We start from the raw sequence: 25,817 nt of genomic DNA on the forward strand, positions 1-25,817 counted from the left end.
ATGATGCTGTAAATATTAAGGTCATATAAAAGTAAGAATATTTTTCAGTCACTCCCCTCAGATTAAGTGCTGAAGAAAGAATGGTTTCCCATCAGAAGCAAATAAGGTATTATATAAATGATGGTAAAAGGAAATGAGGGCTGGGAGTGGAGCTCTTCCTCCTATTTGAGCTGGGCTCTGAGGGCTGAGTCTCCTTGGTGAATCCCTAGATTCTGCTAACCTACTGTGTGGGACCACATGCAGCTCTTTTGCCTTATCCCATAATTTTCCTTCTCTGCTCCTGTTCCTGGGATTTATCATAAGTGGGACCACTCTTTATGCCTTACCTCTGCCCAAGGCCTCATCTACTAACTTTGTTTCAAGGTCTTTAGTTCTGGTCAATCTTGCTCTTGGCTCTATGGTCAGCCTTGTTCTGAACTCTGGTGGGAGTCAGAGTGTGAGGCTGTCCTTCCCAACAACACAGAGAGATGCATTTAGTTAGAAAAGCAGAAAGTAAATGCTCTTTATTTTCAGATATACCTAATTTACATTTCTGGAGTCAGGTGGGGTGGAGATTTCACTTCTGATTGAAATGTCTGATTGGAATTGAGGAAGAAACCAGGCTGAAAGAAACTTGTATCATAGTAGTCCACATGGGAGCTGTGAAGCCACCACTCAAAAAAGGAGACTTTGAAGAGGAAGAACTTTGAGGAGTATCTAGTTAGGGAGAGAGAGCAGGAAATTAGCAAAGGCTGGATTCTAGACATCATGTACCAGAATGATGGATGTCACAGAAATAGGAAGAAGGGTTTGAAAGGGAACAGCAATACCCGAAAAAGGGTCATTTAAGTTACAAGATAATCAGGAGGCAAGAGTAGATGGATGGAGGCTGACAGGATCCCAAGGATCCAAACAAACAAACAAACAAAAACAAAAAACGGTGGCTTAATTAAAATGATAGGGAAAACAAATGTGGGAAAGTTGGCTTCAATCCATGTAATTCTGTACGGATCAGACTCTATGTCCTGGTCCTGGGTTCAGGGCAGCTGTGCGGGGCAGTTTTTTTCACTGGCCCATGCCAGATGAAGGCTGAGCGCCTTCAAACCACCGCGAGGCTGCAAGGTCAGGAGAGGGAGCTCGAGCCACCTGGAAGGATGCAGTCTTTTCTATCGTCAGAAGTCCCTGTCAACATTATTTACTCCAATAAATAACTTTCCACAGTGCCAGGCGACAGCATTTGTTGCTCAGGGGACACACAGTGATGCAAGAGCCCCGCTCTATGTCTTCCTGCATGTCACTTGCCCTGACCACGGCGTCCCCAGAGGTGGCGAACAGCCTTTGGAGCCCTGAGGCTTGCTTGGGTGAGGGGAGTGTTTCCGGAGACCCGGCCAAGGTGGCCAGCCTGGAGTATCTCCTTCACCCCGCAAGGTTATTCCCCACCCCCCCACCTCTCAAACCCAGCAGATCTCCAACGCGGCTCATGCGGTCTCCTTATCTCACGGCCGCGGACTTCCGGGCCGAGAGGGGACGCTGTCGAGGAGCAGGTCCGGGCGGACGCGCGGGCCACGCCTCGCAGACATTCAGGAAATGATGCAATGCTTGAGCCCTGCAGCTAAAGTTCAGTCAAGCCGAATGGCGGAAGTCCCGCCCAACCTCGCCGGCGGAAGTCCTTCCCGCTCTTGACGGCGGAAGTCCGGTCCTCCGCTTCTCCAGGTTTCCTCGTGCGTTCCACCGCCGGCATGGCGCATTACAACTTCAAGAAGATTACGGTGGTGCCGTCTGCCAAGGTAGGGGTGATCGAGGTCGTTCCCGCCTATCTCCCTTCCCCTGACAAGTCTCCAGGGAGGGTTAGTTCTGTATCCCCGAGACTGGGGGAGGGAGGACGCCTTGGATCCAATTGGCCCTCAGACCCGAGCTCCACTTGCTAGGCTTTGTCCTCGGCACCCTCGGAGATCAGGCTCACTCTCTGGAACCAAACCCCTCTCCCTCTGTCCATGGGTGCCCTGAATCCTAGAATCCCTCCAAGACTTCAGGACTCTTCCAGAGCCTATTATTCTTCTATGACCTGCCGACGTGACAAAGTGTCTGGGTGCTGGCCGTAGTAAGGAGCAAGGCAGGAAACCTGGAGTGGTCAGTGGTGAGCATCGTGAGACCCCTGCTTTAGGATTCTAGATTCAACGTAGTATCCTCCCTTTTAAGTAAAACTTGATTCGTGCTGTCACGGTCTAAAAAATTCTAGGTAGTTGTCATTTGTCGTTGGATTAGAAAATGCAATTGGTTTTAAGCACGCAAGGCCAAGTTTATGTGACGTAGCAAGATACGTTCCTTCCAAAGGTCGAGTATTATTAGTTAGGCTAAAGAACCTAAAAAGATACACGTGTTTCTTTGGCAAGCCATGGGCATTGAATTGCAGGATCAATTAGAGGAACCAATGTCACTGTCATTAAATTTACAGCAGTGTGGGTATTTTCGATATCCTCCTTTATGAAAGAGCTTGTTCTGAAAAGTTTTGTAAAGAACTAGTATTTTCAGGTGGGCGTGGTGGTGGCATGCCTTTAACCCCCAGCACTGGGGAGGCAGAGGCAGGTGGATCTCTGCGAGATGCTGTCAAAATTCACGTTTCATTATTAACAGAGTTGTTTCCCTTACATGTCTCTGCATTTCTCCTTTCTTCTTCTTTCTGATAACCATTCTGGTATGTTTCTCACGAGTTTGTAGTAACTGGAAAGAAACCACATGTAGGAATCACATCTTGTGTTTTAACCCCCATGACTTCTCAAGCGCAGTTTTATTTCACTGAATAGAGTTCATTGGGTCAAATGAACTTTGTTAATATAATTGACCTAGTAAAGAATTGAACGAAGCATGTGTCTCTGTTGCCCTGAAGGAGGTCTGCTACTAGAAAACAGATAAGTTAGCATATGTATTAATAGGCGATGGAAATCCTTCAGTGGTTGGAAATAACTCAAGTCTAAAGAGTATGGGGTATTTTTGTAAAAGTGTGTGCTAGGTTCTGTGTATACATACTCAAAAGAATAGTCTACATCTTTAAGAATCATTTTCTGAAGGAATAACAAAATGCATTTAGACCCACTGCAGTATCATGGAGAACTGTGTGAAATACATTTGGCCCTCTGTGTTTGAGTTCAAATCCAGATTCAACCAACCGCAGACCAAGAACACTATTTGAAAATTGCATCCACATTTAATGTGCTCAGACTTTATTTTCCCTTTTTTGTTGTTTATCTGTTTGTTTTCTTTCTTTTTGGAGATGGTCTTACTAAGCTGCCATGGCTGGCCTGGAACTTAAAGAACTATGCCTGCTTCTGCTTCAGAGTGTTAAGATTAAAGGCATGAGCCGCCATGCACAAACATTCCCTAAATATATGACACATGTATGTGGATTCTTCTACACACAAGCACTGTACCGCTTTATAATGAATTCAGTTATCTCTTTGAGAGCTATTGTGGTGAGGGCGTGTGGGGAGAAACTCTGGCTGTAAACTCCTGTAAGTATCAGGGATTTGGGATAGCATAAGAATGTAGGGAGAACAGGGCAGTATTGGTGCACGCCTTTAATCCCAGTGCTCAGGGGTTAAAGGCAGGAGATCTCTGGGTTTGGGGCTAGCCTGGTCTACACTGAGCAAGATAAGTTGCAGGACAGCCAAGGCTACAGGCAGAGAAACAAAACAAACAAACAGAAACATGCTGCTAAAAGGGAGAGTCTGGAGAAGCTTTTCGTAGGCAGCTTTTACTGTCTCCCTAAAGATGGGAGGGCCATGGTAAGGAACTGAGGCCTGAGGGTTCATGCTCTTCATAGTCCCTGGCAGACTATTGCGATTACCTGCTTGCCTTTGGTTTTGCTTCACGGGATCTTGGCACCTAGTTCACTGCTTTGTCCACCATTGTTGTTCATTCTATCCTTTATTACAGGACACGAGCAATATTGTTGAGGTAATGGAAGTGATCAAGGGAAAGGAGAACAGTTTTGTATGGTTGGGTAAAAGTGAATAGGGACAAATAGCTCAAATCCTCAGTCTCCTCAACATACATAGGGAATTTTAGATGGTGGGTTTTAGATTTTTCATTTTATACCCCCTTAAAATCAAAACTACAATGACCTTGAAATTGAAGAGCTGTCTCTTTTTCTTCTGATTTATTCTTGAGTTTTCTTAAGAGTTTGCAAGTTAAAATAGCATTAAAAAAAACATGGGTTAAAATATATTTCAGCAACCATTAGCGAGTCCTTTCCTCCACCTCGGGCAGATTTATAGGAATGACAAGGGAGGGGCCTCCTCCATCAGGGTTTTCAGCCACTCCAAACGAGGGTCCTGGGGGTGGCGGGACACATCAAGCATGCCCTCATTATCAGGGATGGATGGGGCTGGGTATTTGTAAGGTCTGGCCTGGTTGGTCATGGTTGGTGTAGGGGCTGAGTGAGGGCATAGTTAAAGCAGGGCTTTGGCATTAAAGGACACCACCAGCACCGGCCCTTTCAGTCAGGCATTCTTGAGGAGTGTGGAGAGTCTCTCAACTGTCTTAGTGTTGGTGGTGGGTAGCAAGTTTTCATAAAGGCCAGAAACTGTAAAGATGACCCAAGTTGTATATAAAACAATTGATTTTTGAAAAAATAAGTTTTATAGTTTAAACCATATAGTACTGGACTAATGTTTTAAGGTTATAAGCAAATGGCTAGAAAGTACATGTGTTTGAATTTCATCTTAATTATTTTCTTTAATCATAGGACTTTATTGACCTGACATTATCCAAGACACAACGAAAGACTCCAACGGTTATTCATAAACATTATCAAATTCATCGAATTCGACATTTTTATATGAGAAAAGTCAAATTTACTCAACAGAATTATCATGACAGACTGTCACAGATTCTGTCCGATTTCCCCAAATTGGATGTAAGTACGGTTATATAAATATAAACAAGCCTTCAGAGAGTCACATTAGCCAGGCTGATGCATTAATTTCTCCTGCAGACATTAGGGAAGTGGTTTAGGGGGGACATCCCCCCTTCCCTGCGTGTGTGTGTGTGTGTGTGTGTGTGTGTGTGTGTGTGTGTGTGTGTAGAACCAGTGTCTGTGGGGAGAAATGGGTCCTAAGTAGTTCTGTCGCTGTAAAAGGATGGCGGTTAGTGTGCCTACCAGTGACTGCTTGTTTCCTTAGGGGTGATTTGACAGGGCTTTTGGCCAGGAGAGGGGGGTCTGGGGATCAGAACTACAGGTTTGAAGAAAGGAAGGGGCTCTTCTTCTCTGCTGTTTGTTACATAAGGCTAAGACACTGTCAGAGTAGAGTGACCGTTGTGTATTTCATTTTTTCACTATAGGATATCCATCCATTTTATGCTGACTTGATGAATATTCTCTATGACAAGGATCACTACAAGTTGGCTCTAGGACAAATAAATATTGCCAAAAACTTGGTGGACAAGTAAGGTATTTTCTTACTATAGTATCTTATAAGTTATTATCAAGAAGTACAAACCCTTAGATATGTTCTCTTTTTTAGTGTTGCTAAAGATTACGTGCGACTTATGAAGTACGGTGATTCTCTCTACCGATGCAAGCAGCTGAAGCGCGCCGCCCTGGGGCGAATGTGTACGATTATCAAGAGGCAGAGGCAGAGTTTGGAGTACTTGGAACAAGGTACTTGTTATACATAAAACAAAGGCTTTTACTATGTTCTTTTATGTTTGGGACTTTTTTTAAAGTTTTCATTTTTGGAGGGTCAGTAAATGCATGCTTTTAATATTTAGTAAGTAAAACATATACCTGAAAACACTTATATTTAATAGGAACTTTCTCAGTTAGAGTTGGAAATTGAACCTTGTGCTAATCTCCAGTCCTACAAACATTTTGTTGGGCACTATGCTCTTTCCCCTGAAATGATTCGTGAAGGTCTTTGAAAGCGTTTCCTACAGATCCGTGGGGCTCTCATGGTAGCTCAATGGCTCCATGCTAGAGCTGTGCGGGTGTTGCAGGTGAGGAAACTAAGTGGAAATACTTTAGGTTACAGCGTGCATACTGGAAAACACACTGCGGACCAAGTGTCCGCAGTCATCTTTCCCATATGTGGTCCTTAGTCTCACTTTGACTTAAAGCAGCTGAGATAGCAGATTGGTATTCCAGTACATGATTCTTGGTGGAGCTGTATTTGTGTATCCTGTCAGGTTCCTGTTACTCCTTACCCCCCTTATTTTCTCCATCACTTTTGCAACTACAAAAGTGTAGGCTAAGGGAGGAGGAGTGCAAGTTCAAGGCCTGCCTGGGGTAGATTGAATGCACAGTCTGTTTTAGTGAGACTCTGTCTCAAAGTAAAAATGTGTTGCAGCACTTTTCTGGCAGGATGAGGCTCTAAGTTCAGTAACCAGTGTATTCCTGTTGTCCTCCAAAAAAGCTACGACGAGGAATTTATGCCATCTAAGGTTATTAAAATAAAATGAGCCTAGAGTATAAATACGTAGAAAGCAAAACTTCAAGCCAATCTTAAATCTCAATTTTTAACTTAAACTCTTTATAGTACGTCAACATTTATCCCGCTTGCCAACCATTGATCCAAATACAAGGACTCTGCTTTTGTGTGGGTATCCAAATGTTGGGAAATCCAGCTTCATCAATAAGGTAGGTGGCTTTTTTTCTTTTTTAAAATAAAGCAGCACACTGATTAACGTAGGACAGAGTACTACTGAATTCCCCTTGTGGGGTTTAGGATGTGCTTGGGAATATTCTGACTGGTCATTAATAAAGATTGCCGTCTTCAGGAGATCCTAATGTCTACGCACCCGAGTTCCATGGAAGGCTTCACTCATCATCTGAACCTGTATTTTAGTGGTGATTGCCAGGACCACTCGTTCTGACTGTTATGTGCCATACAGTTTCTCAGGAGCTGAGACTTCTCAGTTAATTTCTGTTAACAGCTGGAGAACATTTTGTGTTAGTGTTGTGTCAGCTTGTTTTGGGGATGCTCTTATGCCTGGTGGTACTCACTGAGCTGGAATTCCTGAGCTTAACGCTACTTGGGTGATTGTGTTAACTTTCCCGTGAGCTATCTGGTTCTAGATTTTCTGAGTTAGTCTTAGTGTCTCTCTCTCTCTCTCTCTCTCTCTCTCTCTTTTTTTTTTTTTTTTTTGTTTGTTTTGTTTTTTTTTTTTCTGAGACAGGATCTTGCTATGTAGCCTAGGCTGACCTTGAACCTGCTGTCTTGCCTCAGGGATTATTAACATAGGTTCCATGTTTGGGCTGTGTGTGTGTCTCTCTTTACTTGAGTAGAATTATTAAGCTTTGATGTAAAAGTAATTTGCTACTTATGGATATATCAGGACTCACCCAGTGCCAGAACATTTCTGCTTTGAAGCTGTGTGCATGTTTTCATGAGAGAGAGAGAGAGAGAGAGAGAGAGAGAGAGAGAGAGAGAACAACTTAACAACTTGCACGAGTTGGTTCTCTCCTACTATATGGGTCCTGGAAATTGAACTTAGGTCATCAGACTTGTTGGCCCAGTAGGTTTTATTTTTGCCCACAAGTTGCCCTGACTTGGTAGCAAACAATGCTCTCAGGGGTCCTAATTGAAATTTCAAATGCCTGTTGGCTTACTCTGAATCTGCTGTGACCTTTCTGTGCTCTGAGGGATGGTACAGTGGCCTCTGCCACGTGTAGCCTTTTCGATTATGGTTTAAATTAGTTTATCGAGATAGAAATTTCAGTAACATGAACTGTATATCAAACTTGGAGAACAGAGAGTGGTTGGTTAGTGGGCCCAAAGTGCAAGGGACGAGGAGCCAGGCATTTGCCGAAGTGAATAATCTCTTCTGTGCCGTTTACTCATGTACACTTCCTTGGGATTTAATTTTCCACCAAAAAATAGGGTGTGTGTGCGTGCACGTGTTTGGACCCAGGGTCTCACCCGTGCTGAGCAGTGCTGTCCTCAGCCTTTCTCTTTTGAGCCAGTCTTTCCAGGTTGCCCAGATCGACTCCTAGCCTGTTACCTCATGCATCAGCAGTCTGTATAGCTGGGGCATCAGCAGCATTGTTGGTAAAGTCAGGATGCTATGCTTAGATTGTTTGGGGAAATCGTGGTGTGGAGTTCTTGTGACTGAGAATATTGCTTTTGGTTTTGTTTTCTGTCAGGTGACAAGAGCAGATGTGGATGTTCAGCCTTATGCATTTACCACCAAGTCTCTGTTTGTCGGGCACATGGATTATAAGTATCTGCGCTGGCAGGTGAGAGACAGCCCTGTTCGCAAACAGAACAGAGGCCGACCTGGGGCTTGGTTTAATAGAATTTGGAGATTTTTTTTTTTTTTTTTTAAGAGCTGAAGCCTATCTCCATCCTGGAGTGAACTTAGTACACAGCCAGTGGTCAGCAGCATCCTCTAGGGACAATTCTGAGGTAGAAGGGTGCTTTCTCTGTTCTCACTAAGAACTTGAAATCTCTCCATTACCATATGGAGAGCTGGCCTGAGCACTGGAGATGTGTGATGACAGATCACATTCATGTAACCGAGAGGAAGCTGGCGGTGTTGGATTTCTGCATTATTTCTGCAGGGGTGATTTCATTTCCTTACTGATGCTTCTAATGAATAAAATTCTCTTTGTGTTATTTGAAGTTCTGTCACTAGAAATGGCGTTTACTATTGAAAAGCATAGAGCAGTCTAGTTCACAACCAAATCCAACTTTAAAAATGATGAAGCCAAGTCTTAGGAGGTGGGAGAGTTTGTCAGTTTTGATAGCCATGTGAAGAAAAGGCTCATTTCTCCCAGGGCCAATGTCTCTTCAGTGGACTCTGCAGGGTTTCCTTAGATCCCTGCCTCTGTTCTTTTGAGACAGGCAGGGTCTCACTCTAGTCAGGGTGACCTTAGCTCACTCACTGTAGTCACTCTAGTTTTACATGGCGGTTCGAGTTCTGCTCCTTGGTGCAAGTTCTGCTCCTTGGTGCAGATTACAGATGAGAGCCACCATACCAGCTCCTGGATTGGGTTTTTGTCTTCGTAAAAAATAAGTACTTTTTTTTCTTGTTCCTTTGGTTATTGTGGGCAGTTTTCAATGTCGCATTTTAACACTAGTTTTGTTAGAACTGTTTTGGATGTAGGAGAATGACTCTGGGACAGCCAGACACTTTGGAGTGAGTGTACTTCGGTTAATGAAGCCTGGTTGTTAGGTTGTAGATACCCCAGGGATTTTGGATCATCCTTTGGAGGATCGGAACACCATTGAGATGCAGGCCATCACAGCCCTGGCCCACCTCCGAGCTGCAGTTCTGTATGTGATGGATTTGTCAGAGCAGTGTGGACATGGGTTGAAGGAGCAGTTAGAACTCTTCCAGAATATCAGACCTCTGTTTATCAACAAGGTAAGTGTGCTACCTGATGCTTAATTTACATGGTAGCTCCTTCTCACTCATAGGTAATGGATTCCAAGACCACTGGAGCCGTTCTGTGTTCCTTGAGCACAGATGTTAGTGATGTGACAGTTGATGTGACAACTTACATAAACCTGGTTGCCTGGTAGCACAGACAGTAGTAAGCCAGACAAAGGGATGATCTATGTCCCGGTTGGAATGCAGCACTAAGGCAAGACTTCGTCGCACTGCTTAGGATGGAGCACATTTTATTTACAAGTTGTTTATTTATAGAACTTTCCACTTGGTGTTTTATAGCAGTAATTGATTTCAGCTTGGGTCAGGGAAATGGCAGGAAGCAAAGGAGTGGACAAGGAGCGGGGACTACATGATTCTATACATTATTCTATACATTATTCTATGGTGTGAAAGTAATGACTTCTTTTCTTCCTTGCTAGCCTCTTATTGTTGTAGCAAACAAATGTGATGTGAAGAGAATAGCTGAACTTTCTGAAGAAGATCAGGTGAGTCACTGATACATTAATTATGTATACTTTCTTTTAAAATAGCTGTGAGTCCTTAGACCGTCCTTTAGGAAGAATTTTTAGTGCTTCCAGAACAGGTTTCTATTCGAGAACTAAGATGATCCTCAGTGGTTTAATGGCAGGACATTAAACCTGGAATGTAGTTTCCTGATTCCTGCTCTGTGTCCAGTCTGTAGGAACGCCTGTGTTCGGGAGTTGCTACACTAAACCGTTGGGAAATGTGCTTCTCTAGAAAAGGACTGCTTGGGGCTGGAAAGATGGCTCAGTGGTTAAGAGCACTGACTGCTCTTCCAGAGGTCCTGAGTTCAATTCCCAGCAACCACATGGTGGCTCACAACCATCTGTAAAGAGATCCGATCCCCTCTTCTGGTGTGTCTGAAGACAGCTACAGTGTACTTACATATAATAAATGAATAAATCTAAAAAAAAAAAAAAAAAAAAAAAAAGGACTGCTTTTAAATTGGTACCCAAGGGGAAGCCAGATACCTCAAGTCATGTGTACTTTTATCTTTTCCAGGCCTTAGGCTATCAAATGTTCTAGGGAAGTATTTCCCACAAGTTTCTCTTTAGAATGAGTGTAAATATGCCTTACTTTATTACATAATGGAATCTGTAGCTAAGTAAGTTTGACAAGTGAGTAAAGGAGAACACCTTCTAAGCTTTTAAGATGGCCTTTTCAGAGCTATGGGCCCGTTACAATGTCTGCCAGCATTATCCATGAGGTAGGCTGCATTGGTAGTCATAAATTTTCAAACAGTTTAACCCTTTTAGTAGACAGTTTTCAGGATAAATGCTTTGAGAGACAGGTACTTGAACAGTGCTCTCACTGCCATCCCTGAGTAGAAGTTCCCTTCATGTTTACCTGTAGCTTGTCAGAAATTAATACCCTAGGGCTCACAGACTCCTGGTCCAACCCCCTGGGCAGTATGAGTTTGCACAGGTGACAAGTCCACACTGAAGGTGCTGTCTGGATATATCTTTATGTCTTTTGCCATGTTTAAACCAAGGTGGAAGGTTCCTGAGCGGGAGGACTTCTGTCCATGGGAAGCATTAGCTTGTCCTGAGTTGTCTTCTTAGGGTAGAACACAGCAACTTTGGGGTTTTTTTGGCTACTTATTTAAAGACAGGACTAATGTAGGTTAGGATGGCCTTGAACTCTTTATCCTCCTGTCTGCTCATCCCAGCTGGCAGGATCCAATATTCTTTAAATTACTAATTATCTAACTGATGTCAGAGAATTAGTTTATTTTAAAAAGCAGAGAAACAAAAACTCTTTATATCTTATAAATAATCTTAATTTGTCAGTCCATATGGCATTGAAGAGAGGAGGAGGCGGGAAGGTGGGTAGAGCCTGGGAGACTTACAAGTGAAACAAACTGGTCGGGTGCTTAGGCTTTGGGGTCAGCTCAGGTCCAGCTTCACTACTCAGCAGTGTGGTAGGAAAGGGAGTCACCCTGCGGAGCCCCACATGTCTGGCTAGTGATGGTACTGCCTGGATAATTGGTCACTGGCCAGCTGTTAGTAGAGAGCTGACATCACTGTAGGTTATCTTTCTGACCCCTGATTCTCTCTAGTGAAAACTGCCTAAGCTGCAGTTGTTGGTGTTACAGGATTTGGGAAGCAGATGCTGTAGAAATGTACAGCTTGCTTAGTGCTTGCACTGTAGAGCCTGTCCTTCAACATTGGTGTGTTGTCACATGGTAGTAACAGTTAACAGTTATCACATGACCAGGAGCTCAGTGACTGCCTTACACCCCGGGTCACAGTGACTGCATTACACCTCGGGTCATTCATTGTTAAGTGACAGGATTTGTGCTCAGAGACATATGATTTCTCTGAAATCATGCTCTAGTCCCTTGATAATAGAAGTTGACCTTGTTCATGGGAACTTTCAGTGTCTATTAGAAGTTGGTCTATTAGAAGCTAGAGAGAGGTTTGTAGTTGTAAACATTTGAGAAGAGCATATTCCGTCCCTTCTTTAGAGTCTTAGTGATTCATAAAATTAAACAGCAAATATTTTTATATTTTTTAAAGAATTCTCTTGGGCTATTTTAGCAGAAACCTTAAGATAAAAAATAGCATTGAAAACGTCTTTTGAAAAGTTGGTCCTGTCTTCATGAGGAGGTGTGATCAGAAATCCCAGCAGGGAGACTGAGGCAGAAGCTAGCTTGTATTACACGGTGTATGTGTTCTAGGCTAGCCTGAACTACGAATAAGGGTCTGCCTTCTTAAAACAAAATGATAATAGTTGGTCATCCTCTTCTTTTGCATTTTTCCTCTGGAGAAATTACATCTTGAGTTTGTGGATATAGGTCAGTGGGAGCTTGCTTGTAGCTGAGTTTAACCCCTAGTGCTGGGAGTTGGGGAGTGGAGATCTTACAGAGTATTCCATAGAGCTTCTGACTTTGATCTGGTTTGATCTGGTTTGATTCTGTGGGGGTTTGTTTGTTTAATTTTTGAGGCAACAAAATTTTTCTCTGTAGCTTTGACTGTCGTAGAACTCACTTTAAACCAGGCTGGCCTTGAACTCAGAGATCCACCTGGCTCTGCTGTTCCACTTATGTATTTATTTATTTTTAATTATATAAGATTGTTGTAGAAATTTCTTAGAGTTAAAAACAAATCATAGTTGTTGAGAAAATAGTGTTTGCAACTTCCATACACAAAACAGTAATGCATGTTGCCCTTCTTTTCTTTGTATTCTAGAAAATATTTCTAGACTTGCAGGCTGAAGGATTTCCTGTCATCGAGACCAGCACCCTGACTGAGGAAGGTGTCATTCAAGTTAAAACGGAGGTTGGTGCTTTCTTAGCTCGGGGCTAGTGTTTTTGTCTAAGATCGGTCAGTTGTAGGAAACTGTTTGCATTTTGGGAATTACTAACACTGGAAATAATTTAGGTTGGGTTTTTGTTTTTGTGTTTGTTTTTGTTTTCCTTGAATAGGATTAGTTGTTTAAATTCTTAGGGGAACCTTTGGGGAACCTAGTCACCTGCTGAAAGAAAATATGTAGGAAGTTCCATACTGGGTTGTGAACCTGTGGATGAGCGGAGGACTTGATTCTTCCTTGCAGTGTGAGGCTGGGGACTGGCGTCAATGGCTTTGTGACTCTTGTTTTTCTACTTTCTTAGGCTTGTGATAGGCTTTTGGCTCACCGAGTAGAAACGAAAATGAAAGGAAATAAAGTGAATGAGGTTCTGAACAGATTGCACTTAGCTGTGCCCAACAAGAGAGATGACAAGGTAAGGCAAGGCCGCCCTTCTTCGCAGGCTTCAGTTTGTGTTGCTGTGCTGGGCAGTGGCCGCTTGGCACGTGCCTCTTCCTGGTGTACACAAAGTCACATGCGGGTTTCACTTTTTCATTCCTGGTGAAGTCACATGTACCTGTGGGAGGATGAAGGAGAGTTCTGTGCACCCTACTTCTTCTGTCACAGTCTGTGTTGTAACTTGTTTGTCCCTTAGAAGTAGCTTGGGTGCAATTGTCACACATCCCCATCCCCCCTGTTTTTTAAATTGTCAGTGGAAGCATATTTTTATGTTTTTCTGCCATTATAAGCTGTCTACATCTTTATAGATGTGATCCTACAAATAAATCTGTATTTTAGGATATAAGTTCCTAAAAGTTGTTTTCTTTATCACTTTTTTCTTGCCTGCTTTGTAAATATGTACACAGTGTGCATTCCTGGTGTCTGTGGAGGCCAAGAGACAGCATCAGATCCCCTGAAACTGAAGTCAGAGTTAGCGTGAGCCGCTTGAGTCCTGAGTCCTGTGAACTGAATAGGTCCTCTGCAGGAACAACCTGCAGATTTTCTTAACCGCTGAACTATCTCTCCAGCCCCTCTTTATTTTATTGTTGTTTTTAAACATCTCAAAAAACCTGCACATTTTCATTACATTAGCATTAGTGCTCTTTCGTAGTTATTAGATTTTGGGTTCTAGAGAACTGGCGACATTCATTTCTAAAATACTTTAGTGTTATTTTCCTCTGTATTTTCGTATTTTTGTTTCTGTTTGCTTTCATTTTTCTTCTGAATAGAAGTTTTATGTGTGCTGAATTTAGTTTTTCCTGAGGGAGGTGTGGTTTACTACTTGTTTCATGGGGTGGTCATTGTTCTCAACTAATTAATGAATTTAATGCTGTTGAATTCTAAACATACTTAGGTTTATGTCTGTTTCTCATTCTACTGTTTTCCTGTGTGTTTTTCTTATATGTTTTATGATAATTTTTGTTTTTGTTTTTTTTCCAAATGAACTATAGAATCAATTTTGGGGGTTGTCTGGTCTCTTTTACCTACTCTGGCCCCAAAACTCACTCCCCAGAATGCACTTTATTTTAATTGGTGTGGGTTGTTTTGTGTTTCCCTTGCAGACTGCCTTTTTGTGTGTGTGTTTGGTTCCTTTAAGTTTCTTTCATACTCAGGAAGGCATTTCACATACTTTAAACAATGTCTTCTTAGGAGAGACCTCCTTTCATCCCAGAAGGAGTGGTAGCTCGTCGGAAGAGAATGGAGATTGCAGAGCCCAAGAAGAAGAGGGTAGGTTACTGGACCTCTTTGTCTTATGAACAGGGACAGAAGGCCTGCCTGTGCACCAGAAAAAGTGATGCCTGGTGGTGGTCTTAGCCATGTGAAGCCTCCTTGGTGCAGGAGATGCAAATTAAGTGTGCCCAGGGTTTGGCCCTGTAAGATTCAGGGACACAGTGGTGAATCCTTAGTATATGCTTGACTGGAGCTTTTCAGTTGATGTCATAGTGCAGTGAACAAAGTCCATGAGACACGTAGTCCCTAGGTGGGCAAAACAGCCCTCCTGATAGACAGAGATGTGCAAAAGGTCAGAGGCTGCTTCATCGGGAAGGAGGCTGCAAAGCATCTGGGGACATAAAGCTAAGACAAACTTTTGGGGTTTTCTTTTCAGGAACGAGATCTTGAGCTGGAAATGGGAGATGATTATATTTTGGATCTTCAGAGTAAGTAAGGTGTTTTGGAATGTCAGTTGTATGAAAAGTGTTTCAGAAAAGAAAGGAACTCAGTGAGTGAAAGTCTTCCAGTGAGTTTATTGGTTTATAAACTTTTACTTTTTTTCTTTTTTTTTTAAAAAATATTTATTTATTATATATGAGTCCACTCAAGATGTCCTCACACACACACAGAAGAGGGCATCAGATCCCATTACAGATGGCTGTGAGCTACCATGTGGTTGCTGGGAATTGAACTCAGGGCCTCTGGCAGAGCAGTCAGTTCTCTTAACCGCCAAGCCATCCCTCCAGCCCCCAAGATTTTACTTTTTTGAAGATTAGAAGTTGCAGACTTACAGAGCTGTGTATAAATAATGTCTTGTTGTTTCAGATGAAAGGATTCTTTTTTTTGTAGTATTTGTAAGTTGGACACACGGGTCAGTATTGTTCTTGTTAGTAGTAAGTTAAGGGTGTTGAACACAGCTGTTTTGTTGGGCTGTAAAGTGGTTTTACTTATAAAGGGATTATCCAGAGTAGTCATCTTGATGACACAGTACTTGAAGATATGAGAAACTACCATAAACATAACTCCTTTTTCCTTTCAATATTAGAATACTGGGACTTAATGAATTCATCTGAGAAGTATGATAAGATACCAGAGATTTGGGAAGGCCACAATGTTGCTGATTATATCGATCCTGCTATCATGAAGGTCTGCAATGCTTTTTAAATTACTTTCCCCACTTTGATGTGACTAGAAGAACTTCACCAACTCTTACTCCTTCCTTGTTCTCCTTTTGTTCTATGCCCTCAGACATCTTTTTCACCCTGTTTTTGCTCTCTTGGAGACATCACTTCTCAATTCAAACGACACTAATTATTCTTTTTCTGTGTGGTCCTGGCGGCGCCCAGCCTTCCCCACCGAGCTGCAGTGGCCCCATCATTTCGCTTGTGTTGATGTCCAGTGTGGAGATCCACCCTGTCCCTGCCTCCATCCTCCCTCTGGAACATCTTCTGAGTCTTCTCAGAATCCCTCCTGCAGTCTTTTGCTAGTTTAGCAAGTGACAGCGAATTAACAAGAAAATTCAGTCCATGGGTGTGAGCTTTGATTTCCAGATTTCTCTCTCACTGACCTCTTTATGTTTGGCTCCTTCTAATCTGGAAGGGGGGATTGACCTCAGTGCTTTTCTTAGACACATTCCCACAGAGAGCTGGCCACCGCCGACCTCTCTCCTGCCGGGGCACCTATCCCTTGCTTGCTTTTTCATGGCACGTCAATGTTTACATGATTATTTTCTCATTTATCTATATTTCTGTGTGTGTTTGTGTGCGTTGCTGGGGAGTGAACCCAGGATCTTGTGCTTGTGAGCTTTGTCACCTCGCTGCATCCCCAACCTCTGTGCATTTAAAGTTTCACTTTGTAACCAGTGCAGTTGTGCTTAGTATGGTATTTGAGAGGATGAGTGGGGGTTTGTACAGATTTATTTTGGGTATCTGCTGGGGACACTAGGGAATGAGGGAAGGGGTCCCTCATTATCTTTAAAGATGAAATGCAGTTGGCAGAAAACAGTGCATACGTTGGTCATGCTGTCTCTTTGGCCTTCGTAAATCCTCTTTCGCATGAGATTAACTGTACACGTGGGCCCCGGTTGTGACGAGACCACACAGCGTTCTCATACCTTCAGGTATTTGAGGAAACATGATTCCTGTATATATGTCGCTGCATTTACTTCCCTGCAGGGTTTCCTTGTTAACTTCATGATTCTTTTTAAAGAAATTAGAAGAGTTGGAAAAGGAAGAAGAGCTCAGAACAGCTGCTGGGGAGTATGACAGCGACTCTGAGAGTGAAGACGAGGAAATGGTGGAAATCCGACAGCTGGCAAAACAAATTAGAGAGAAGAAGAAGTTGAAAATTCTCCAGTCCAAAGAAAAGAACACACAGGGACCCCGGATGCCCCGGACTGCTAAGAAGGTTAGTCTGGAGCACCGCAGAGGCAAGGTCCAGGCTTGCATGCTGGATCCTGTGTAATCCGCCATGAGAGCCAGGCTTCGCTGCCTGGGATGTCAGGTGTGGCACACCCGGGTGTTCGCAGGGTCCTGCTCTGGGCTGCAGCTTCTCTCCATGCATTGCAGCTCCAGGTGCATCCCTGCTGCTGACTGAGTCATTGCTGCCGTGATGTGAGTTAAACCGAAACCTGATGACGGCTGAGGATGTTAGGTAGTTGTTAAATAGGGTCTCAGGTAGTCCGGGCTAGCCTTGAACCTGTAGCCAAGGAGTTCCTTCCCATCTCCTGCTCCATAGGTGCCAGGAGTACAGCCGTGTGCCACTGTGCATGGCTGGTGCTGACATTTTTGTTACCTAAGTTTTCTATTGATTGAGACTCCTAAATCCACAAGGCAGCTCGCCAGCCCCTGATGCTGCTGAGCATAGGGAGCATTGCTCTCTGGGTGTGAATGGACCCTGAGCACCACTTGGCTTTGTATCCGGATGTCATTGTCTTTACTTCTCTTCTTGTTGGAATGACAGGTTAGACCCATGTCACAGACTACCTCTGTGTCCATAGCCTTCCTGAAAGCTGAGGTCAGGGAGTGAGTGGCAGGTTCCCAAAAGGAACAGATACTGGGCAGTTAAAGTATAATGGAGGTGGGGGGTTGGAGGTGGGGGGAGTTGGCATTGTAGATTCCACAATGGACGCTCCTGGTTTGAAAATACTGTTTTCATGTGCTTGGGCGGCCACTAATATTCACAGACTGTGTTGTTTCTCCTGGTGCTTGTTGTCTGTGAGAAGAGAGTCTGGTTCACGAGTCTGTCTTCCCTCAGCTGTAGTGCCTTCTCTAGCCCATGCAGCCATTCTCTCACCCCGAGAACATAGCAGTCTTGCCATGGCTTCTGTGTAGCAAATGCACTGTTTGTTTTTGTGGGGTTTAATTGAACTGTCCAGAAACTGAAGTTATCCCAACTGGGAACAAGCATTGACAGTAGGTAATAGTCACTGTACAGGTGTACTCTGAAGACCCAGAGCAGGAACAAACTCAGTCTCTCCTGCTGTATGCTGACACGTGGATTCTTTCTTTGACTCCGGCTGGGTGGGAGAAATCTCCACCATCAAGCCATCTATCAGCCCTGCAGCCGACTCTGCTGGGTATCCCTCAGTTAATTCACATCTCACACTGTCTCCCTGCCCGAAGGGAGCATCAAGACCTTGAGGCTGAGAGTTTCCTTGCACCAGGGTAGCCCCTCTTGCAGGTTATGGGGCAGGGCCTCTAGAGCTCAACTCTCCAATTACAGAGTGTGGTTCCCCTGATCCTGTCTTTGAGTTTGGTTAATTTACTAGAGTACCTCACAATTGGGAAAACACTCCCTTTTGTTGATTACATTTGCCAGTTCATCGTAAAGTGTATTTTAAAATTTAAAAGATGAAGGCAGTGAAGTGCTGAATAGAGGGCAATCTGAAGGAACCTTCAGTCCTGGGCCATGTCAGCCCTCTTAGCACATGGCTGGGTGTTTCTCATTTTCCTGTATGCTAGGCATCTAGAGTCACTTCAAACTCTGTTCTTTTAGGTTTTTATTAAAGCTTTTGCATAAACATACTTGGATCCTGGACTGTAGAAGTGTGATGGGCAAGCTTTAATCTAATGCTAACAGACTCCGGCCTGTCCGCCCAGCCCTTTTAGGCCTTTCTCTGCTACATACCCAGCGCCTCTGAAACAGGGCCTTGAGTTTGCTGCCACAGGGTAATCAGAGCTGGCCTGCCCCACAGAAAGGGGGGAAGGGAAGGGTGCCACAGGGTAATCAGAGCTGGCCTGCTCCCGCACAGAAAGGGGGGGAAGGGGAAGGGGCATTTTTAAGTTCTGTCGTCCGCCTTGGAGAAGAGATTATAGTATTACATGTAATGGTGTAATACTGTAGCATGTCCTTCCATAGAGACGTAGTTGGTGCAGCTTTCTATTTCTTAGGAAGAAAATGGAGCATGTGTAAAGGGGGCAGAAGATGAGAGAAACCGAGAGACGGACTGACTGACTCTTGTGTATGACCTGAAGTCCATAGTTATAAAGACTCAACTTTACCCCAGGTAGCCTCTGGAACCAGGGACTAAAGGCCAGATGCTCTAGTCCTTTCTGTTCCAGTCCTGAGGAAAGGATGAGGGCTGCGGGCTGGCATCCAGGAACCGAGAGCAGAGCACGTGTCTACCACTTCTCTGTCCAGCACAGCTTCACCTGTGTTTTTCCTCTCTTTTCCTCTCTCTCTCTCTCTCTCTCTCTCTCTCTCTCTCTCTCTCTTTCTTTTAAAATTAAATTTCAACAGGCATTTTACTTAAAACAAGTTATCTTCCCTCCCCTCCCCACCTCCTCAGGTTCAACGGGCAGATTTAGAGAATGAGATGCGTAGTCTTGGCGTGGACATGGATGATAAAGACAATGTAAGTCTGGAGGGGCAGTGTGGTTTCAGATGATCCGTGCTTTTGTTGTTTTGAGACGTTCATTTTTTTGCTGTGTCACCCGGCCTGCCTTCAAACTCAGTCTTTCCCTGCCTCTAGTTCTCCAGTGCTGGTGGCAGGCATGTGCTGCCAAAGCCTTCCCACAGTCAGGTCGCTTAACGATGTGGGTACCTTCCGAGAAATCTGTCACTAGGTGATCTGCTAATGTAAATGTCATGGCATGCACATGATATACGTAATGTAGCTGGTGCATATGCCTGCTGCCTCAGCTATTTGGAGTGGGAGGTTAAAACCTCAACATACATCATGTGAACTGTGGACCAAAGCCATTGCCATTGCTGCTTGTGATTGATGTTATCCAGTAAAGAACATTAGTGCACAGGATGTGCAAGAGCTGTGGCCTAAAGCACCATCTCACTCACCACAGCATGGGTGCTGGGCTGGACATTCCTGAAGCCTTGTCAGGAGACACAGGAGAGCATAGCACTGCCTCTGACCCTTAATCCCGGCTTCAGACCAGAGCCCGCTAGTATGCCGCAGTAGGCCTTCCAGAGTCTTTCACTTGGTGTGATACTGTCTTTAAGACCTTGTCTGTTTTCTCTTGTTGTTGGACTAGTTTTGATTGTTACCAAGAGCACTGTTTGTGTTCCAGGCCCACTATGCAGTCCAGGCCAGAAGATCTCGGAGTGTCACCAGGAAAAGAAAACGAGACGAGTCTGTCCCTCCCTCCTCCATAGCCCGCAGTCGCAGTCGCAGTTGCTCGAAAACGCCACGTGATGTTTCTGGTCTTCGGGATGTCAAGGTTTGTTTCTTTGATCTGGGACAAAAGAAAATAAGAACCTTCAGGGGTGTTTATAGAACCTCCAGCAAGCACCAGCCATTACTTGACCAGGGTTGTGATTAAGAGATTGGCTGTTCGTCCTATCTTCTACTTTGTAGCATCCTTTGGAGAGGAACTTGGACCAGAAGTAGTTGGATCCCCTGGATAGGTGTTCTGGCAAACCATTCTGAACCCCTTGACCTGGAGGGTAGACAGACATGGCCTCATAAAGTATGGATAGTCTAGGCTTAGGTCCCAACTGTTTGCAAAATACTAGGAAGAGGCCCCATTTCCAGTGAGGAAGTAGGCTGGGAAAACTTGGTTCATTTTCCTCACTAGGGAATTATTTTCTCTTCAAGGTGGTAGCTTGTCACTATGGTATTATTTGTAATGTCTTTTTCAAAGGTGCAATAGTTGCTTAAAATCTCACTGAAATTTCAAGAAAATTTTTTTTTTAGCATTTTGAAAATTCAAATATAAGAGAAAACCTATGTAAACTAGCAGGTTCTCTAATAGAAGGCTGAAGTTTTCATTTCAGATGTCATTTCTATCTGGAAGTCTAGGAAGTGAGTGTTGAGTTGAGGTAGTGTTTTACTATGACTCCTAGGCGGCCTGAGAGTCCAGACTGCTCCATGTTCAGCCGGGTGTAAGATTACACTATTGGTCTGTGGGTTTCAATACTGGCATTGACGTGAGTCAGACGGTTCAGACCCTGGAAGTCTGAACAGATGCTCTTATAGTCTACTAACTGTAGAAAGGTCCAAGGCGTCCTCAGGTAGTCACTGAGCTCAGATGCTCTTATAGTCTACTGACTGTAGAAAGGTCCAAGGCTTCCTCACGTAGTCACTGAGCTCAGATGCTCTTATAGTCTACTGACTGTAGAAAGGTCCAATTGAGCTCCTGCAGATAGTGTGGTGGTCTGAGAACACGGTGACTGAGACAACTGAGTCTTGATGGTTCCTTCTGGCTTTGGTAAAATGGTTCCCAGGTAATTACAATGCAGGACAGAAATGTGGTTTTCATTGTTGTGTGTTCTCCTGTGTAGATGGTGAAGAAAGCCAAGACCATGATGAAGAAAGCCCAGAAGAAGATGAATCGCCTGGGGAAGAAAGGGGAAGCAGATAGGCATGTGTTTGATATGAAGCCCAAGCACCTACTTTCTGGGAAGAGGAAAGCTGGTAAAAAGGACAGGAGATAATGTCCTCTTCAGTCGGAGTAGTTTAACTAGATCCGTGATTATTTCTGAGTGTGCGATGGTGAGTTTTATAGAATTTGGAATCAACATCTGTTAACCAAAGAAACGATGGAAATGACTTTTAAATGCTTGTTGCTGTGCTGAAAACTGGTAAAGAGGACTAAGCATGTGGTGCCGTGGCCCTGTGCAGTCAGATGTTACCTGCAGAGCGCTCTGTACTGGATGACGCGCTTCTTTCACAGCCGCGGGACTCATTTTGCAGAAAAGATGTATTGGTGTAAGGAGGCTGCTTTGGTGGGGGAAAACTGTTTTGTAGTAGATCTTTTGACACGCAAAATACCTATTTTTGTTAAGAAAGTATTCCTGCTGGGAGGTCTTACATTTAGCATGTATCAGAACTTAAACTACAATCTTAAATTATTTTCTAAACCTATAGTACAATGTATCATTGTAACTTCAACAATTTTGTCCAAAGTAAACATCCAGCAAAAACATAGTTTTGATTATTTACATTTAGTTTGATTTAATTGCAAGTCTCTTGGTAGCCAAAAGGAACAGGCAGGGAATAGGACTTTGCTTAGAGCAAAAATAGTTTTTTTTTAAAAGGGAATAAGTGCCTGGATATGTCTTCTTTCATTAACAACTGCTGGATTAGAATTGGTGTCCTAGAAAGTACAGAAACATTGATGAGAGGGATCCCAGTGTGGTGGAACTACAGCCCTGTCCACAGATCAGAAGACAGCCTTCACACTGTCAGCGCTTCCTGTCAGTGCGACCGCTTCTGACCTTTATCGGAACCCAGTGATGTACACACATATTATATTCTCTATCCTAAATTATATGGACTCTTTGAGACTTTTTTTTAAAAATAATTGTATTTGTATTGGATATTTCATGTATTTGCATTTCAAGTGTTATCCCCTTTCTCCCCTCGTCCATCCCCCCTCCCCAGCTTCTATGAGGGTGCTCCCACTCCCACCCACCCACTCCAACCTCAACACCCGAGACTTCTTTTCTTAAATTGGCTTTAGTTGTCTGATGACATTTGATATCTTGATCTATTTTTTTATGTCTAGATGATTAAAGTCTATAATCATTAGTATGACTAATAACTTGATTAAATCATAGAATTACTCATCTAACATAGTAGAAGTTCTAGACAAAGCTTTTTTTTCTTAACAGAACTTGTATTTACTTAAATTTCTGAGGCGTTAGTGAGAAAGGGTAGCTGTTCAAAACCAAACAATTAAGCAAATACAGAATGTTAGAGGTCTTGAGCTTCACTGTGTTAGGAATCTGTCCTCATTGCTGTTTCAAGAACTGGCTGTGAATGCTGGTGTTTGGTAGGTAGGCACGGGGCTACCTCTCTGCCTACCAGGCCCTTTAGCAGTGCTGGTTACTAATAGAAGAAGCTGGAATGTGGTGGGGATTCAGCAGCACCTCCTCTGAGAGAGACACTAAATAGTCTTTAATGTTAGAGGACTCATTCTGATTGTGAGCATATACTACAAAGTAAGACTAAAGACAGCACTGCAGTACTATCATAAAGACAGCCATGCAGACGGTTGGAACAGAGTAGAGTAATATCAGAAATCATTACCTAAACAGTGGACAGGAACTAACCGTGGGCAAAGGACTTTCTCCAGCAGCCACTGTGGGAAATGTATGGTTAAAGTCAGGCTCTACCTCACACCACATTAGAACATACATGTTTAAAAGCCTAAGGAGAAGAAGGACCTGCAGAACTCCAAAGCTTTAAAGAAAAGGGTAAAACCATCACAAATTGACAATTTCTTGGCTATGGCACCAGAGTAAAGAAAAGGTGAAAGTACATAAACAGGACGCCCTCGGGATTCTTGGTATCGGAGGAGACAGCCTGCGGGATGGGAGAGGAGGTCTACAAGTGGCAGGAGTATGAGCAATGCATGGTTTGTAAAGCTCAACAGAGACCAACTCAATATGGCAAGGGTCTTGAGTATATGTTTCTCCAACCGAGATAGTCAGACGTCCAGATAGCCACAGGCAGACATCTTCAGGGATGCTTTCACCTAAACACTGGGGAAATACGAATGAGCGCGAAACCACTGCTGCACACCCACCAAGCTGACCAGGTCAAACAACAGCCAAGAAGGGGGTAAGCATGGGAAACCCAGGTAATTCTTCCCTTGTAGTACCTCCCTCAGGTGCTTGGTAGAGTGCTTTCCTAAATGAAACATTCCTGGATAGACGGTCAACACACATGTGGAAACCTTACCATGCCTTGCTCCTTATCCTGCTTGCTGCTAAGGTGATCCCTCCTTGCTTGAGAAAAATAACTGACTGTATTTTCAAAAGCTATCAATCATTTTTAATTTTTTTCTAAAGATATCAGTCATCTTGTTTGTAACAATGATAGTTTAATTTCATGTTTATTCTATTCCTGGGGTTCAATACATAAAAAGAAAAATGTTTATAACCAGAAAATGTTTACTTGATCAAAGTTTTCCCTAGATCTGTCTGTGATAATATCAATAATACAGTGATCTGAAGTTAGGGTCTATTTCCAACAAGGTAAAAGTTATTGTTCACAGTGAGGAGGGCGTGATGCCTATTCTTGGTTGTCAACCGTCTACACGGGGAATTAACTAAAACCCCAAAATGGTGAGCACAACTGTGAGGGATTTTCGATTAATCTGAAGCTTAGATTCTTCCTGGGCATTCCAGCAGGGAAAATCTACTGAGTCTAAATGTTGCAGCACGACAGGAGAGATGGCAGAAAAGACATCCTGGGGTTTCGGTGTTAGAATTTGTTCCCTCCAAGTCAGCCTGTTGAACTCTGAATTCATTATAGGAATGATGACCCCTACTCAAGGAAGAATTAGGCAACATCCACTGGATGTTTTTAATTTTCAAGACAGTTGCCCAAGCTTGGTGTAGTGGCAAATGCCTTTAATCCAGCACCTGGGAGGCAGAAGTAGAGGGACCTTTGAGTGGAATGCTAGCCTGGTCTACAGTGAGTTCCAAGACAGCCAGAGCTGTATAGTGAGACACTGCCTTTGAAAAAGAAAAGAAACATACCCAGTACTATGGAGAACAGGGAGTTTTTTGATGACTGAATCTTTTAGCACAATTCTCATAATAAAGATTATGTGTTTCCATCATTATTGGTAAGTATATTCACAATAACATTTGACCAGGCAGATTTATTCGTTGATCTGTACTGACGAACATTAAGCTGCTTGCTTTTTGCCATTTAACATGTAGAAGACAGGCTTAATGTTTTGTATTGGGGGTCAGCAGTGGCCTAGGTAAAAATTCAACAGGAAGTACGTGATTAAGCTCATCAGCTCCACAAAGAGTCCTTGTGAAATTCAGAACCCGTGAAACCAACAAAGCTCTTTTTTCTTTTTTTTTTTTTTTTTTTTTTTTTTCGGAGCTGGGGACCGAACCTTAGGGGCCTTGCGCTTTGCTAGGCATGCGTCTACCACTGAGCCAACAAAGTTTATGTGAATCCCTACAGCACCACATGCTGCTGACCAGGTGAGCCTATGTAACACAAGGGACGGTGGTGTCATCACGGGGAGGTTTTAGGAGAAAAGAGATATTTTTCCATAGATGATACAGAAATATTCTAAGAGCTGGAGAGAAAAAGGAAGCAATTAAATGAAACAAAGAGCTTGAATTTTATTTAGTGCAAGCAGTTAAAGGAAATAAGAACTCTAGGTTCTGTCATACATGCCAATTTTACCCATGGGTTATTAAAGAACTTTGTTTTTTTGAGACATTTTATAATTTTATGCACACGAGTTATTTGCCTTGATCTATATGTATACCACATAGTTCATTCCAGGTACCCACAGAGGTCATAAGAGAGAGCAGTGTCCTGGAACTGGCCTTGTGCATAGTTGTGAGCTGCCATGTGTGTGCTGGACTGGAACCCTGGAGGAGCAAGTACTCTTAGCTGCTGTAATTTCCCACCCCCAATCCCTGCTTCAACCATTACTTTTCTACACCCCTCAAAGTCCATATATCTTGTCAGGCTCCACAAATGGGGACACATCCTCTAAATAAGGCCACCAAGGCAACAGGAAGTCTTCTACCATGCTTCTGAACCAAGGGGTGATCTTCTCTTCCCCACGGGCCTCCCTGTCCAGTAGCTCCTGCACATCCTCCTGGCTCATATAGCTGTAGCTTCTCACTTCCCTGGGATCTGGGTTCAGCGAAAGGTCCTTCCTCACCAACAGAAGATAGCCAATCTCATGGTCTCCCCAGACGGCATCTGACTGACACTTGTGGTATTTTCGGGCCATGAAGGTTATGTCCTTTATGGAAATCTGTTAAAGTTGTTACAGTATTAATAATAGAGAAAACGGGCATTATTAGATAGAAAACAGCTCATTTCTTTTTCCTCATTCCTTACCAGAATGCCACACAAGCACTGAAGCTTCAATTAGATGGTAGGCAAATCACAATGAAGAGAGAACCGAACCTTGGGTTTCCATTTCCTGGTCACGAGAGCTTCCTTTGTTAATTTACAGTAAGACCGTGTATACAGGACA

At 43.4% G+C, this 25,817-nt stretch overlaps 1 protein-coding gene across 1 annotated transcript; it reads left to right on the top strand.

Annotated features, from left to right (window-relative positions):
- The first annotated feature begins 1,670 nt into the window (after nt 1-1,670).
- Gtpbp4 (GTP binding protein 4) lies at nt 1,671-21,330 on the top strand. The gene is made up of 17 exons (XM_032884783.1): nt 1,671-1,766; nt 4,724-4,894; nt 5,320-5,423; nt 5,502-5,638; nt 6,513-6,613; nt 8,120-8,212; nt 9,151-9,342; nt 9,789-9,854; nt 12,582-12,671; nt 13,004-13,114; nt 14,329-14,406; nt 14,786-14,837; nt 15,437-15,537; nt 16,600-16,797; nt 19,181-19,246; nt 19,917-20,066; nt 21,130-21,330. The coding sequence occupies exons 1-17, from the start codon at nt 1,719-1,721 to the stop codon at nt 21,280-21,282; spliced, it is 1,911 nt and encodes a 636-aa protein (XP_032740674.1). The 5' UTR covers nt 1,671-1,718; the 3' UTR covers nt 21,283-21,330.
- The last annotated feature ends 4,487 nt before the right edge of the window (nt 21,331-25,817 follow it).

Source organism: Rattus rattus, chromosome 14, assembly GCF_011064425.1.
Source record: "Rattus rattus isolate New Zealand chromosome 14, Rrattus_CSIRO_v1, whole genome shotgun sequence".
NCBI lineage: Eukaryota > Metazoa > Chordata > Mammalia > Rodentia > Muridae > Rattus > Rattus rattus.